This window comes from Artemia sp. Qi Xiang Cuo, chromosome 13, assembly GCF_049724085.1.
Source record: "Artemia sp. Qi Xiang Cuo chromosome 13, ASM4972408v1, whole genome shotgun sequence".
Classification (NCBI taxonomy): Eukaryota; Metazoa; Arthropoda; class Branchiopoda; order Anostraca; family Artemiidae; genus Artemia; species Artemia sp. Qi Xiang Cuo.
Genome location: NC_142806.1, coordinates 8,409,946 through 8,426,777, shown reverse-complemented (window position 1 = coordinate 8,426,777; position 16,832 = coordinate 8,409,946). Strand labels below are relative to the sequence as shown.

The 16,832-nt window shown below is 36.3% G+C and overlaps 1 protein-coding gene across 1 annotated transcript in view; it reads right to left on the bottom strand.

The window, feature by feature from the left end:
* The window catches only part of LOC148944903 (L-lactate dehydrogenase-like), a 54,734-nt gene that overhangs the window by 12,569 nt on the left and 25,333 nt on the right, over window positions 1–16,832 (bottom strand). Inside the window, exons 4-5 of the mRNA XM_089099362.1 lie at window positions 8,435–8,726; window positions 3,211–3,384 (exon numbers count right to left, since the gene is read on the bottom strand). Of these exons, the coding sequence (XP_088955488.1) occupies window positions 3,211–3,384; window positions 8,435–8,726 (466 nt within the window). The remainder of the gene's footprint in view (window positions 1–3,210; window positions 3,385–8,434; window positions 8,727–16,832) is intronic.

Here is a 16,832-nt window from a genome sequence, read left to right as displayed (position 1 = left end):
AATGACTATGCGGCTCATTTTGGAAATGCATCATAAGTCTATAAGCCGCATATAAAATATTTAGATTATGAACTGCGTTTTTAGTTCTTAGATCCGCGTTATGTTAGGAGGATTTACACCTTCCGAACATTTTGGAGAATTATTAGTTCATATTAAATAGGTAGTTAAAACGGTAGTAAGGGCTGGAAAAAATCTCTCTAGAATTATGAGTTATCTCTAGAGTTATCTCTCTAGAGTTCATATTAAATAGGTAGTTAAAACGGTAGTAAGGGCTGGGAAAAATCTCTCTAGAGTTATGGTAAGTAGACTTGAAGCTAAGTAATCCTGAACAGTTTCTATGAGATTGTTTTCACTGTATCTGAATGATAGAGTGGAAAAGTTTTAGAAAAACCAGGCACCAGTGTACCTGGTGCCTGGCAGTGGCAGATCCAGGGGGGGGGGGGGCGAGGGGGTCGCGCGCCCGCCTAGCGCAGTCTAAAGTAGTGTAATTTACTTAATTAACTCAAGTTTGCGTTAATAAAACTTGCTCCTAACGCAAGTTTATCGGATCAACCTATTTTGCGCCTCCCCCCCCAAAAAAATCGGATCAACCTATTTTGCGTTTCCCCCTAAAAATAATCCTGGATCCGCCACTGGTGCCTGGTGCCAGTCTACCAGGCACCAGTACAGCGTAATTTGATGCGTCTTTTAGCTCTATGACTTTGTCCTGTTGGTTGACTCAGTAAAGAACCTACAAAGGCTTTTGAGCATTTTAGAGTGATATCTACGAGAAAAACAGTTACTTTACACTTACGGCTCTAGGCCCCTAGACACTTCACACTTACAGCAATATATACGAAATTTCACAACTGATAGAGACAAGGTGAATATACTACTCGATTCCTTTTTGTATACTCTTTCAAAATATATAATAGTCAGTTCATCCTCAAATGCACTCCCCACCCCTTGGTAGTCCCATATTAAGCTCAAAGAATATCTGAAAACTAAAAGAAAATACCAAAACAATAGAATTATATTTCTATTAACCAGATTATCATGTTTCCTTCCATTTTTAACCAGTTTTAAAACCGTTTCTAATAAAATTTGACGAAACTACACTCTCAACCAAACACGGTCAGTGTTTGAACCTTGTCCATGTCTGGACGGAGATAAAATGCAAACTGCGAAGATTACCGGTTTAAAATAGGAGCTAGAAGGTATGACCACATTGATGTTACGAAGAAATACATTATTAGGGCTATATAATCTTAGGGCATTATTAGGGCTAAATACATTATTAGGGCTACATATGTATGGCTATATAATCTTGTTATAATGTTAGTAAATCAGCGGTTTTGGTTTCTGGGGTAACGGAAAAGGGCAAGAAAGAGGAGTTTAGGTTTGGAATGGACAATTTACATATTGTGGATGAGTTTATCTACCTTGGGTGTAGGTTAATGAAGGAGGGTAAGTGGGGCAAGCATATAGAATTAATTGACAAAAGGGGAAATAGGGTAGTAGGAATGATTCAATGGTTCCCTTCAAGTGAGTAGGTCTTGGAGATATTAAGCTATAGAAGCGGATGTTTAAGACTAAGATAAGGTCGGTAATGGAGTGTGGAACAGAAGTTTGGGGGATTGATAAGGGTATTATATTTGAAAGGTTACAATTGAACAATTATAGAAGGATGCTAGGTTTAAGTGATGGCAGTGGGAAAATATGGCTCTGAAGCATGGGTACTCTGAAAAGCGGATGAAGATATACTAGAAACTGCCTACGGATTGTTCTGGGTAGCCGGCTCACTGACCGTATTTCAAACAGCAGGCTGTACGAAAATGCGTTTCAATCCCGCTTTCTAGGGCTATAATGAGAGAAAGGTTGAGACGGCTAGGGCACGTTCTGGGGATGAAGGATGACAGGTTGCCAAGTATTGTCCTTTTCGGCCAACCGCCTAGGGCTAAACGGAAAGTAGGTCATCCGCAGTTGGGGTGGAAGGATATCATAAAAAAGGATTTAAAGGAAATGGGATCTTCCTGGGAGAGTGTAAAGAGAGGGGCTTTGAATAGATTGGGATGGAGAAGGAGCGTGTGTAGCTGTGTTGGCCTCAGGCGGCTTGGTGCTGCAGTGAGTTGTTAGTTGTAGTAGTAGCTAGGTTTAAGTGATAAAATTAATAGCTTAGCTATTAAAGATGATTTAGGAATTTTGTTGTTAAGAAGTAGGAGGCTATTAAAAATGGTGAAGTATTGGGAAAGAGGTGTAAGTATGGAAAAGCATTGATTAGCAATGGAATCATTTGCGGAGTTTCTTATAAACGGAAGGAGATGTTCCTGGATGGGGTACATTAAGGCAATTTCGGATTCGTGTGGAATGTCGGGTGAATGGAATGGGGGTAGGGAAGTTGGGTAGGTGTCTAAACAGGTATATTCAATTTTAGTTTATGAGGAAATTCAGAAGAGGGGGTGCTAGATCAGAACGTCTGACCTTGGTTTGTATATTAGGGTAAAAGGGACATAGGGAAAGATGGTATATTTGAGAGTTGGGCTGTTTAGAGATGATATTAATGGGTAATTTCTTGTAGAGGCAATTTTATTCCAGTTGGAGGAAGAAGAAGATATTTGGAAAGGGTTAGAATGAAGAGTGGTTCTTACACTTGTCCGATGTGTAGAGAGGGAGTGAAAAATTTATTGCATTTTCTGGAGAAGTGTCAAGAGTTAAGGGTCTTGAGAAAGGAAATTTTTGGAGTGGATTTGGAGGGGGAAGAGATGTGGGGGGAAAAATTGTAGGGAAACGGGGCCTTTTATTTGAATTAGGAATCTGGCGCGGTTTATTCGTATGGGGATAACCCACCGTGAGGGTGTTATTTGATGACTTGTGTTTGTTTGTTTTAGCGTTTTTGAATGGTGTTTTTTCTTGTTTTAATCGTTTTGTTCAAAAGGCTAAATTAAGTCTTTTAATTGTATTTGTATGTTGTTCTCTTTTTTGTGGCCATGGCCCTGTTGTTTTTGCCAAATAGACTGCACTATACTATACTGTTATATACTATCACATTAAGGTCCACTATATTTATTGCCAGGGTTTTATTCCACTCCCTTTCACGAATTATTCCACCATTATTTTAGTAATCATCAATTACTTTCATTTTATGTGTTTTTTTTTTTATAGAAATACATCAAAATGGTAAAAGCTAGGTAAGTTAGGTAAAGCTAGGTAAAAGGTAAATTCAGTACTCACTGCTAGAGTCACCATGTTCACCAATTATCCAGCCATGACATATAGATGGCACCACCTTCAACCGCTGTGACAACAGAAATCGAAAACGCGAAGAATCCAAATTAGTGCCCGACCCAATGACACGGTTGGCTGGGAAGCCACTTAGTTTCCACGCAGCATAAGCCAAAGTATCGACTGAAATAAATTGTTAATGGAGATATAACATTTCAATAGCATAAAATTTTCACAAATTATATTAATGCAAAAAGTTACGAAGTTAGGCTACACCGTTGAACCAAAGAGAATAAGAAGATTACTTTCTTAAGCGCTTCGATGGAAAGACAGAGAGGCAATGGCACTCTATGTTCCTCTTAGATTTTGAAGAATAACTTTTAGGGTATTTTCATTGAAAAGACTTTATTTTTAATATTTTCATTGAAAAAAGAAAAAGAAAAAAAAACTGCCCCTAGATTTGAAAGTTGACTGTCCCCTCCCCCTAAGTTTTTGTAAATCAACACCCCTTCCGGCTTGTCGAGGGGGGTAAGCTGGGTGTCTATATGAAAGTGCATAATACTGTGGAAACTGGCTTTCAAGACAAAGGCTCCCAAGCTCCAGAAACCAAAATGTAATCCACTACTTTCGGTTATGAAATGTGCTTTGTATCTTAAACAAGGGTATATAATTTGAGATTTCACAATGAATATTTAATGCTGAGAGGAGTAAACAAAATCAAGGTTATATTGGCAGAAAGCCAATAATCTAACCTAACATTTAATTAAGTGCACTCCAGTAAGGCCACCGCCACATGAGGAAGAAAAAGAAATTAAACACTCAAGATTTCAATAGAAAATAATGTACTTTAAATACGACTATTCTTTTAATTATATTATTAGTAATCATTTTAATCATGGATAATACATTATCAGATAACAATTTAATTTATGAATGAATCAAGAAGAATATACACGATAATAGTAAATTATTCCGAACCAGAATTTCAACGGTTTGATTCAAATTTCTTCCTCACGATATTTAGGCGAGTTTCCCTAAAGGTTAAAAGGTATGTTGTCGCACACTATTGAAAATACTGCACTATTCAATACACTATTACAACTATTGACAAATACACCATTAACAATATTATTGACTAATACACTACTGACAATACACTATTGCTGTATTGCTATTGAAGAATAAACTCAATTTTCAATGATTCAGCGACAGCTCTTATCTCAGTCGATACCAAAATCAGGATTTCATTTATGATGGGAATGAAAAGTGTTGAGTAACGTCATTCAACGTACCAATGGTACTTATCCTCGTTGTTTCAGGAATACAGAACTCGTGACACACAAGGCAATAATAGGGAGTTTTTTTTTAAAAGAGAATAAAGATTGCTTCTGAAATGAATTATTCTGTATTTGTTTCGTAAAATAAATTTATTTATTGAAAAGAATAAATCCACCTTTCTAACTAATTCAGCATAGAATATATGCTTATCGTCTAGCACAATATTTTTTCTTCCAATTCCTAGAACAATTTCCTAGAACAAAAGTTGCTTTTACAGATTGTGTGCAGTGCAGATAGAAGGTGAAAAAAAATTATCGACCAAAAACCAGAGTCAGGGGTGCCAATTCACCTAAACGCAAGGAAAAGTCAGTATTTTTTTTCAATTTATTTCTAACGAAATAAAAGAAAACGTACCACAGTGTTTTATTATTCCAAAGTTACAATGTTCTATAATACAAAAGTTCCTCTTAATTACTGAGTGAAGATAGAAGGTGAAAAAAGAATTATCAGCTTCCAAGGTGGTATAATAGCAGTTGTATCCTATAAGGCTGACTTTTTAAAGCTAAAATAACCCTAGAAAACAACCCTAAAATTAATTAGCCTTTTCTCAATTCAAACTGAGCATCGCCCTGGTGCCAAACAGCTACCTTATTTTTTGCCAAAAAACGGAGTCAGAGGCACCAATTCACACAAATGTAAGGGAGGGTTAGAGATTTTTCAATTTGTTTTTAATGAAGATAAAAAAAAGGATTTTATAAAATATATTGGGAGAGGGCATTTTTTTTTTATTTTTCTTTGTCAATAAAGTGTTGTAATACCGCTGTCTCCTAGGTCAGGTGGGGAGCAAAAAGTTTATGAGGGGAATTACCCCCCCCCCCCCACTTGGCACTTCTGACTGGAGTAAAAGGAAAATGATTTAATTTTAAGAGCATGCTTTTAGAAGAGATAAAAAATAATTTAAGAACTTTTGAGTCGTTGCCAAATTCATATTAAAAATATGATAAAATTATAGAAAGTCGAGTCCCAAATGGGACTAAAACGAACTCTTAAATATCGCTTTAACAGTCCAGGAATATTTACAAATGTTGCTTCAAACTATTGTGATCTTCAGACTAAATAGACCCTGGGCCCCAAGATTTTCTGAAACCTATGACCATATACTATTTTATTTGCTTTCTCCAGTTGGATTGGAAAATATATGGTGAATGGGAACGGTGCCTTGTGCTACTTAATATCTCTCAAGACATGCGAATTCATCATCGAAAGGAATTAATTCAGTCGTATGTTTATTTTCGTAAAGGAGATTGAGTTGAGTTTTTGCTGTTGATTTTGGTTTGTTATAGAGGAGATAAAGCCCATCTTAAAATAGTGTATAATGATTTTCAATATTGAGCATACAAAATACTGACAATTATTGATATTCCAGAAACCCTTAAATTTTCAGAATAAAAGATAAGCTTTGGCAAATCGAAACGTGTTTGCGTCACTGCTGCAACACACGGAGCTCAAACATCAGACATCAAATTTCAGCGTCTGATGTCACTATGGCAACGCAAAGGGCTAAATCATAAGATGTCAAGCCTCAGCATTTGTTGTCACAGTTGCCACTTACAGGGCTGAAGCCTAAGGCATCGAGTTTCAGAGTTTAACGTCACTGTTTCCACACACGGGACTCGAGTATCAGAACTTATACGTTTCAGAACTTACTTGTTAGACCAGACGTGAACCCCTAACCCGGCATCTAGAAGACTGCACATGACTGTCTCTCATTTGTCGCGATCTTGCACCAGCTCTTCAGAAAACCAGAACCAGCAGCTCAAAAACTTTTTGCCAAAATTTCAAAATCCATCAATGGTATTGAGGTCGTTTTTGACAGTTGCCCGAAAATTCTTCAATTGACCCCCAGGACTTTTGCACCAAACTGACAAAGAAGCACTTGCTTGATGATGCGGTCATTGGGTCTTCTCGTGACCTGGTCAAGTCGACACAAACTTCTCTGTTTGACAATCGTGGCTGTGGGCTGGATGTTACAGCAGCGATGACGCATCAGCATTTGAGAATTCGTCGGAGTATTGAATCCTCAGGACTTTTTGTAAAAAGTTTCAACGTTTTATTTCACTGCTGCAATACACAGGGCTCAAGCATCAGACCCAACGTTTCAGCACAGTTAAAACTGTAATAGACACATATTTGCAGAGAAACAAACTCAGTTTCCAGATTTTCCGTTTCCTAAATTATGCAAACAAATTTAATTTGCAGAAATCATGCTTGTGATAATAAAATAAATTTAATTTACAGAAATCATTTTTGTGACAATAAAAGAAATTTAATTTGCAGAAATCATTTTTGTGTAACTAAAACAAATTTAATTTGCAGGCACCATTTTTCTGTCAATAAAAAAAATTTAATTTGCAGAAATCATTTTTGTGACAATAAAACAAATTTAATTTGCAGGAATAATTTTTGTGACCATAAAAGAAATTTAATTTGCAGAAATCATTTTTGTGACAATAGAACAAATTTAATTTGCAGGAATAATTTTTGTGACCACAAAAGAAATTTAATTTGCAGAAATCATTTTTGTGACAATAAAACAAATTTAATTTACAGGAATACTTTTTTTGACAATAAAACAAATTTAATTTGCAGAAATCATTTTTGTGACAATACTGACGTAGCTGTTCAGAGAATTGCTACTAGGTCACTAGTAAAAAGTATATAGAAGCGATAGTATTCACACTATCATACAATGATGGATAATTAAGAATCTAAAGGTTTAATGTAAATAAAGCAGCAGAAAAAATAACGAAAAAAACAACAACAAGAAAACATTAAGTAATAGAAATAAATCCGAATGTTTCGGCTTCACCTTTCCAGACCCCTCACCCCCCCCCCCAAAAAAAATCTAAATTTTATTATTCCCCTTTAGCCTTTTTCAAGAGAAAGAAAACAATTCTATAAAGAAGAAAAACTGATTTTTAAAATAAAACTATAAAAAAAGAAAAGAGGAATTTAGAATGTATCCAATTGATAATAATTTAATTAGGGGGTGGGTATCAAATTTTCTAACAGTAGTGAGCGAAATAGTTCCTGAACCCTTGAAAATCCTGCAAACGAAAATCAGGATGAGGTCAAAGCTGGAAAGAGTCAACGGACTGCAGCTAAACTAGCAAATAAAAAAATCAATTTAATTTATAATTTAAAAATTTCTTTCACCTGCTGCCATATATAGCATAAATGTTATTAACCTGGTAAATTTAATCAGGGGTGATGACCTGATCTTTTATGACCTTTTTTTCAAATAAGTATAGTCTTCATTTTCAATAGATCCCATTTATCCACTGATTTTAAAGAGGAGAATTACATTTTGTGCTTTTATGTGATTTTAAAGAGGAGAATTACCTTTTGTGCTTTTATGTGATTTTAAAGAGGAGAATTACCTTTTGTGCTTTTATGTGATTTTAAAGAGGAGAATTACCTTTTGTGCTTTTATGTGATTTTAAAGAGGAGAATTACCTTTTTTATATGTTCGTTTTGTCTTGTTCAGTGAGTAACGGCAATTCTAGAGGTCATTAGAATGTGAGTTGTATTTTGTTTTTGTTTTTTTGTTGTTTTTTCTTCTCTTTCTTTCTCCCGTATATTTAGTTTGTCGTTTTTTTAGACAGTTTTATTTTAAAAATCTGTTTCTTCTTCTTTAAAGTTTTTTCTTTCCATTGAGAAAGGCTCCTGGACGTGGAGCCGAAACATTCGAATTGTTTCTATTAATTGATGTTTTGCTTCTTTTTTTTTTTTTTTTGTTACACTGCTTTATTTAAATTAAACCCTTTTTTCTATCTTGATTTTTCGTAAATGGAAAAACACTGTGTTTTAAGAAATTATTTACAATAATGGATAATTAGAAAATAGAATGACATCTACAGAACAAACAAAATTAATTACAATGTTAACTACTAACCAGGATTTGTAACTATAAGAAGAATTGTTTCTGGGCTATACTTGACTAATCTGGGAATTATCTCCTTGAAGATTTCTAAATTCTTTGGTGCCAAGCTAGTGCGTGAATCTCCAGGTCCTTGTGGCACACCAGCAGTAACAATGCACAACTTTGAACCAGCTGTGGCAGAGTATTGAGTATCTCCGTAAACTTGTGCATTTCTTACGAAGGCCAATCCATGCTGAAGATCCAGTGTTTCTCCTCGGAGTTTATCAGAGTTACGATCAACGAGGACCAGCTCACTAACAATGTTCTGAGAAAATAGTCTTAGCTTACAAATAGTCTTTGAGGAAAAGAGAAAGAAAGAAAGAAAAGAAAAAAGAGAGAGGGGGGCCTGGGTAGTAAATATACTACCCCGATAGTATATTTACTATGGGAGTTACGATCAACGAGGACCAGCTCACTAACAATGTTCTGAGAAAATAGTCTTAGCCTACAAATAGTCTTTGAGGAAAAGAGAAAGAAAGAAAGAAAAGAAAAAAGAGAGAGGGGGGCCTGGGTAGTAAATATACTACCCCGATAGTATATTTACTATGGGAGTTACGATCAACGAGGAATGGCTCACTAACAATGTTTTACAAAAATATCTTTAGCATACAAATGATCTTTTAAAAGAAGAATGTTACAAAGAAAACTGTTTGTGAGATAAATACAGCGTGGCTCTTAAATTCTGTCTGATTCTCTAAGATTTTAAACTTCTTTTGTGGCTCCCGCACAAATAGAGGGATGAGAGACTGAGAGAGAGAGAGAGAGAGAGAGAGAGAGAGAGAGAGAGAGAGAGAGAGAGAGAGAGAGAGAGAGAGAGAGAGAGAGAGAGAGAGAGAGAGAGAGAGAGAGAGAGAGAGAGAGAGAGAGAGAGAGAGAGAGAGAGAGAGAGAGAGAGAGAGAGAGAGAGAGAGAGAGAGAGAGAGAGAGAGAGAGAGAGAGAGAGAGAGAGAGAGAGAGAGAGAGAGAGAGAGAGAGAGAGAGAGAGAGAGAGAGAGAGAGAGAGAGAGAGAGAGAGAGAGAGAGAGAGAGAGAGAGAGAGAGAGAGAGAGAGAGAGAGAGAGAGAGAGAGAGAGAGAGAGAGAGAGAGAGAGAGAGAGAGAGAGAGAGAGAGAGAGAGAGAGAGAGAGAGAGAGAGAGAGAGAGAGAGAGAGAGAGGAAGAGAGAGAAGGGGAGAGGAAGGAAGACAAAATCATATCAAAACTTATGAGTATATCATGACTTATGAATAATATGTATGTTTGTTTTAATAATTTTTTGATAATATATTTCATTATTTAATGATGTGATAATGTCTAAAGCATGTGTATTTTAATTAATTTTATTTCATTACAGTTTACCGGAACTTCAGGTCACTTTCAGAATGGCACCGTCCATGGAGAGAAAATTTTCACCCGAGACCTTAATGATTTTCCTAGTTGACTAAAACGAAGTCCATAATGCTTTCAGCAGACCTTTATACCTCAATACGCATCAGTAGACTGAGCTTATATCAATTCGGTGATTACATTTTCATAATACACATATAATACTTAGATAATATAGATCATATTGACATGTAATATGTTCTGATCCCGATTTCTTAGTTTAGAAGATTGTTCTATCGTTAAAAAAAAATTAATAATAAATTTAATTAGCGTGTGACAACAGTTAAGAAAAGGGGCACTAATAGAAAATTCTACAACGTTGTATGATCATAATATCATGTAATATTTTCTGAACTCGATTTCTTGAGAAGTCAGAAAACTAATAAAGTGAATTTTAATATTTCTCATCCAGGAAAGTTGAGTTTAAAAAATTGTTCTATCGTTAAAAAAAATAGTAGTAAATTTAATTAGCGTGTGACAACAGTTAAGAAAAGAGGCACTGATAAAAAAAAGTCTACAACGTTGTATGATCATACTATCTTGTAATATTTTCTGAACCCGATTTCTTGAGAAGTCAGAAAACTAAGAAAGTGAATTTTAATATTTCTCATCCAAGAAAGTTGAGTTTAAAAAATTGTTCTATCGTTAAAAAAAATAGTAGTAAATTTAATTAGCGTGTGACAACAGTTAAGAAAAGAGGCACTGATAGAAAAAGTCTACAACGTTGTATGATCATACTATCATGTAATATTTTCTGACCCAGATTTCTTGAGAAGTCAGAAAACTAAGAAAGTGAATTTTAATATTTTTCATCCAGGAGAGTTGAATTTAAAAAATTGTTCTATCGTTAAAAAAAATAATAGTAAATTTAATTAGCCTGTGACAACAGTTAAGAAAAGAGGCACTCTTAGAAAAAAGTCTACAAAGTTATATGATACTATATCATACAATCATGTAATATTCTGACCCTGAGTTTCTGAGAAGTCAGAAACCTAAGAAAATAAAGTCGAAGTTTTTCATCAGTTAAGAGAAATATAACAAGAAAAGAGGCAGCATTAGAAAAAAGCCGACAACGTGGTGCGATACTAGAATTTAATCAATACTACTGTATATGTATTGTATATTGTATATATAGTAAACGACACAGCATTCGCACGGGATTCTGACTAATGGACAATTTTTCTGGGCTTAGTATGTTTTGACGGGCGTCTTCGGGCTGGAAAACCTCTTCCTAGCTAATTTATCTACTAAAGGAAGCCTCCCCGTAGAATCACAATATTTTTGGGCTTGAATAAACGATTGGGAGGCAATAGACTTGAGATTGTCTGTGCAGGATTTCGACTCTTCTTTAAAGAAGAGCATCGCCAAGTGCTGAAAACCATGTTGTGACCAAGATGGGCCCAGGATTGCACAAAGCCTCCATTCATGGAGGTCCCAGGGGCTTCTTGCTGTCCGGTTATAAGCCGGCTTAAGCACTTCGGTGTAGACTTGAGAAGATATGTGACCCCCGTCCTACACTGGTATCCGGGATCATTGCTTTTCCTGAGGCGAAAATAATTTCAATGATTTAAAGAACATGAAAATTGGAACGATGATGGTAAAAAATGACTATCGTATCGACATTTTGACTAACGAATTCAGACGTTTCGAACTGAATTTATTAGGAGTTTCAGCAACTCATATCTCAGGGGTAGGAAGCATGAAATTAGGTGATATAGAATTTGTTTACTCAGGCAGGAAGGATGGGTTACATAGACAGGGAGTAGGGCTGATGATGAATAAGGAAGCTGCTATGTCTTGTTTAAGCGGGGAAATTATTAATAATAGAACACTAATTGCTTACTTTATGATTAGAAAGCTCAGGATATAAGTTACAGTAGTACATGCCCATATGGAACTACCTGAAGGAGATACTAGTGACTCAGATGAATTTTACTTACAGTTACAGGAGCAAATAGACAGGGTCCCCGGTAGAAATATGATGTTTTTACTGGGAGATTTTAACGCTCAGGTCGGTAGAAATAGGGATAGATGGTATCCTAGCCTAGGTAAATTTGGTGTAGGAAAAAAAACAATAATGGATACAGACTTTTGCGATTTTGCAGGTAAAACAATCTAGTAATAACCAACAAGGTATTTGGTCATAAAATGGCTCATAAGTTAACATGGTATTCATGTGATTGTAAGACAGCAAACCTTATTGATTATGTTATTGCAAACCAAAAACTAGCAGGATCAATACAAGATACTAGGCTATATAGAAGTGCCGTTATTTACGTTAAAAGTAAAGATCACCATCTTAATTTAAAGCTGAAATATCGGAAGGGTAACTACCTCCCGGGAAGTTATGATGTTGGTAGACTCCAGGATAAGAATTTGAGAGAAACTTTCCAGGAACAGTTGAATACTTAACTTGAGAGTTCAAAATTTGATAATGTGGAAGATGGTTTGAATAATTTTAAAAAAATAATTTGTGAAGTTGCTACAGGTGTATTAGGGAAGAAAGCTAAAACTGCAGCTAAGAATACTAGTGAAAAAGCCTCATATCCAATAGAAAAGAGAAGGGAATTGTACAAGAACTATCTCAGAAACAGATTATATCAAAACGAGAGGAATGTAAAGAAAGTGGAGAAAGCATTAAAATATGAACTAAGGAGGTGAGAAGTGGAGGCCATGGATAAAACTGCCAAGGATCTTGAAGATGCAGCTAGACGGTATAATAGTAAAATATAGTACTGGCATGTTACTAATTTGAGAGGGAGTAGTCAATCCGGACTTGGCCCAGTTAAAGATAGGTATGTGACCGCAATTAGCGATAAGGAAGAAAAAAACTAAAGAGAGATGGGCCGAACGTTTTGAGAATTTGCTTAACCGAGATAGAGTTGCAGGAAAAGATATAGAGGAAAATGAAAAAGTTTGTGATACGTTGGATGTGAAGGAAGATTTGTTTTATGAGGAGGAATTAGCAACAGTACTAAAGCGATTAAAAAATAATAAGGCTCCAGGTGCTGATAGGGTGGTAAACGAGTTTCTTAAATATGGTGGCTCTGAGGTTAGAAATAAGTTACTGAAAATTATGGACATGATTTTTGAAATAGGGGAAGTACCTAACGATTTTAGGAAAACCTTAATTAAGCCACTTTATAAGAAAGGTGATAAAAGTGAGTGTGGTAATTATCGAGGCATTAGTCTGGTCTCTGTAGGTAGTAAATTACAAGTAATATGATACTTTTTAGACTGAGAGATGCCGTAGACAAAGTTTTAAGAGAAGAACAGTGCGGTTTTAGAAAAGGTAGAGGATATATCGACCAAATTTTCACTCTTAGGCTAATACTTGAGAAGTGCCTGAGTTTTCAAACGCCTTGTGGTCCTCAATTTTATAGATTATGAGCAAGCGTTCGATTCTGTTGACAGAAGAGCTTTAGGAAAGGTTTTATCCTTGTATGGTATACCAGACAAATACATTAAAGTGATTAGTGCTTTAAACAAGAATAACTGCTACGGTAAAGTAGGAAATGAAGTTAGCAGCTGGCTTTGCATCAAATCGGGAGTGAAGTAGAGTTGTGTTGAACCCCCCGTTATGTGGATTATTTTGATGAACTTTGTCTTAAGGAGCACAGGAAAAGCAATGGGAGACCACGGAATCAAATGGGGAGGAAAAAGTCTCCTGGACTTAGATTATGCTGATGATTTAAGCATCCTAGATGAACATATGAGCAAAATGAATGACGTTTTAGAGGTTTTGCGAGTTCAGGGTGCTAGAAAACGTTTGAAAATTAGTGTTAAGAAGACTTAGTCGCTAAGGATAAGAATAAATGAAGATTAGGAGGTGACGTTGGGAGGTGAAAAGATTGATCGAGTGGACAAATTCACTTACCTTGGTAGTATTATTAGTAAAGATGGTGGGAGCAGTGAAGATGTTAAAAGTAGAATACCCAAGGCTCATTGTGGTTTTTCACAGTTAAAAAAGTTTGGAAGAATAGGACAATAAGTCTGCGAACGAAGATTAGAATATTAGAAGCTACAGTGATGACAGTGGTAAAATATGGCTCTGAAGCATGGACGCTTCAAAAAGCAGATGAAGTTTTGCTAGATGTTTTCCAGAGAAATTGCTTAAGGATTGTTCTGGGTACCCGGCTGACTGACTGTATTTCAAACAATAGGCTATATGAAAAATGTTATTCAATACCGCTCTCTAGGGCTATAATGAAAGAAAGGTTGAGGTGGCTAGGGCACGTTGTGCGGGTGAAGGATGACAGATTTCCGAAAATTTTTCTTTTCGACCAACCGTCTAGGGCTAAACGGAAAGCAGGTCGTCCCCTCTGGCGTGGGAAGACGTCATAAAGAAAGATTTAAAGGAAATGGGAAATTCGTGGGCGGGTGTAAAAAGGGAGACTTTGAATAGATTGGGATGGAGGAGGAGCGTGCGTAGCTGTGTTGGCCTCAGGCGGCTTGGTGCTGCAGTGATTTGTTAGTAGTAGTAGTAGTAGTATTATATATCCTACATCGGTCAGTGTTGCCACTCGATTCTATTCACACTAGTATATGACCAATTTTAATTTGCTACTTCAATTAACTCTAATCATGTACTTTAAATCAGCAAAGAAAAGAAGTTGTATCTGCGTTATATATTAATTTCAAAATCTAGGAAAAAGATACTGATTATTTTATATTGATTATTATTATACTGATTATTGCAACTGTTATATAAACGTGGTGGTTCATGGTCGTTTTCATATATAAATTCATATGAGTTACGTAGCCCATGATGATTATGAGGAAGAGATCAATATAAGATATATTCCAACAAAAAACAAGATAAATCAAACAACGTGCAACAAATGTGCAATCCCTAATGTACTATTCCGCACAAATGCTTCTTAGTCTGCAAAGGAGGGAAAAGATACACATACCATTAAAACACAAACTGATGAAGAACAGTAAATATATAAAAGAGAGAAGAAAGAGAAAGGGGGAAAGAGAGAGGGGCGAGAGTGGGAAGGATTTAAGCAAATTACCAGAATAATTTTAAGAACTCTAAGAAATACTCTGCAACATGGTGCTGAGGTAAATTACGGCCTGGATTGTTCTATTTCCAGTAATTACAATCACAATTTATTACAATCCAAGCGAGGGTACACAATACAGGATTCATAAATACACAAGAAAAAATAAATACAAATATTCTCCCCCCCCCCCGCCAAATGAAAAACACTTAATTTCCGTTCTTTCTTTCACCTCTTCATTAGATTACTTAGCAATCTGTCCTGGGTTTCTAAAGGGGATTTTACGCCTTGTAATAATTCTGCCAATCCTAGTGTCAGCTGACCGTCTCAAGAATAAAGGGTCCATTAGCAGATTCACCCGGAGAATTAGCCACGATCAACAGCTATTTAGAATCTCGCTCTTTACGCTAAAGTTTGACTTTCTCACAACTCTTTTTTTAAACAATAAAAACTTTAGCGTAAAGAGCGAGGCGTTGAGGAAGGCACAGCCTCTTTCATATACGGAATAATTTCTGTTCGTTTTAAGTTTTAATGTCGCTCCTTACTTTCAGTTTAAAGAAATTTTTTTATATTTAAAGGCTGCAAAAGCGGGGGTTTGGGGGCGGTAGCCCCCCAACTGTGCCTCCTAATCCCTGTACGTTTTAAGGTTCGACCTTGTAACTCAGCCTCTTTAACTCTTTAGAAAACGTAGTTTTTTTCAAATAATTTCTGCACGTTTTTGTACAGTTTATTACTTATTATTGCTTGACTAACTGTTAGCTGATCGTGTCAGGAGTTAAAGTTGGGGGCTGCCGCCCCCCAAACCCCCCGCTCTTGAACATTCTTGTGTTAAGGCTTTTAATTCCTGAATACTCAAATCACGTCGTACAGGGTGCCTCCTAATCCCTGTACGTTTTAAGGTTCAAGCTTGTGACTCAGCCTCTTTAACAGCCCCCCAACTGTGCCTCCTAATCCCTGTACGTTTTAAGGTTCGACCTTGTAACTCAGCCTCTTTAACTCTTTAGAAAACGTAGTTTTTTTCAAATAATAACTCTTTAGAAAACGTAGTTTTTTTGAAATAATAAAAATAAAAAGGTTAGACATGCTTTTTTATGAAAATTGACGCGCAGATATTTTCATAAAAAAGCATGTCTAACCTGTTTTTGTGTATTATTTGAAAAAAACTAAGGTTTTTCGTAAATGTAAATTCGGGGGATAATTTTTTCGGTCTGAAAATATCAAAAGGCCCTAACAGGTCGAATTCTGCTTCGAATGAGTCCTCATTCAACCGGATCCGTTGCCAACTGTGGCCTGTAGGCGTGGCTAAGAAAAAAAAAGAAATGATGGTGAATTTTAAGTGGCTATATTTGGTTTTTTGAAAACAGGGAAGGAGTGATCGGATTGAGCTGAAATTTCGAGGATAGGCTCCTGGGCCCTAGAAAAGGCCACCCATTAAATTTCAGTCCAATCAGACAACGTTAAAGGGGGGCTGTGGTTGGAGGGCCCAAACTTCCGGCCCAGTTTACCCCATGAAGATAAAGTCGGAGGAGGATGAAATTTTGCAAGTTTCTTAGTTTGAGCTTGGGCTACAAAATACGATTACCGCCGTCTCTCTGCGACCTCTAGGACCTGAAATCGCTTAACATTGTGGTGGGTCGCCTCTTTATAGAGGCACAAGTGTGCCTCCTTGATTGCTTAGCAATCTGTCCTGGGTTTCTTAAGGGGATTTTACGCCTTATAATAATTCTGCCAATCCTAGTGTCAGCTGACCGTGTCAAAGATAAAGGGTCCATTAGCAGATTCACCCAGAGAATTAGCCACCATCGACAGTTATTTAGAATCTGTGGATTAACATTGACATTTGATTGAAAAGGCGGTAAAATTATGCCACCAAGGTTTTCAGTCAAAGAGAGTTGCACCATAAGGAGCTCCCAAAGCTCTCAATGATACTCCCGTTGGAGCTGATTTTATAATTCTCCTACCATTTATGCTAGAAAATTCTTAGGAACTGTCCTTTCCTAG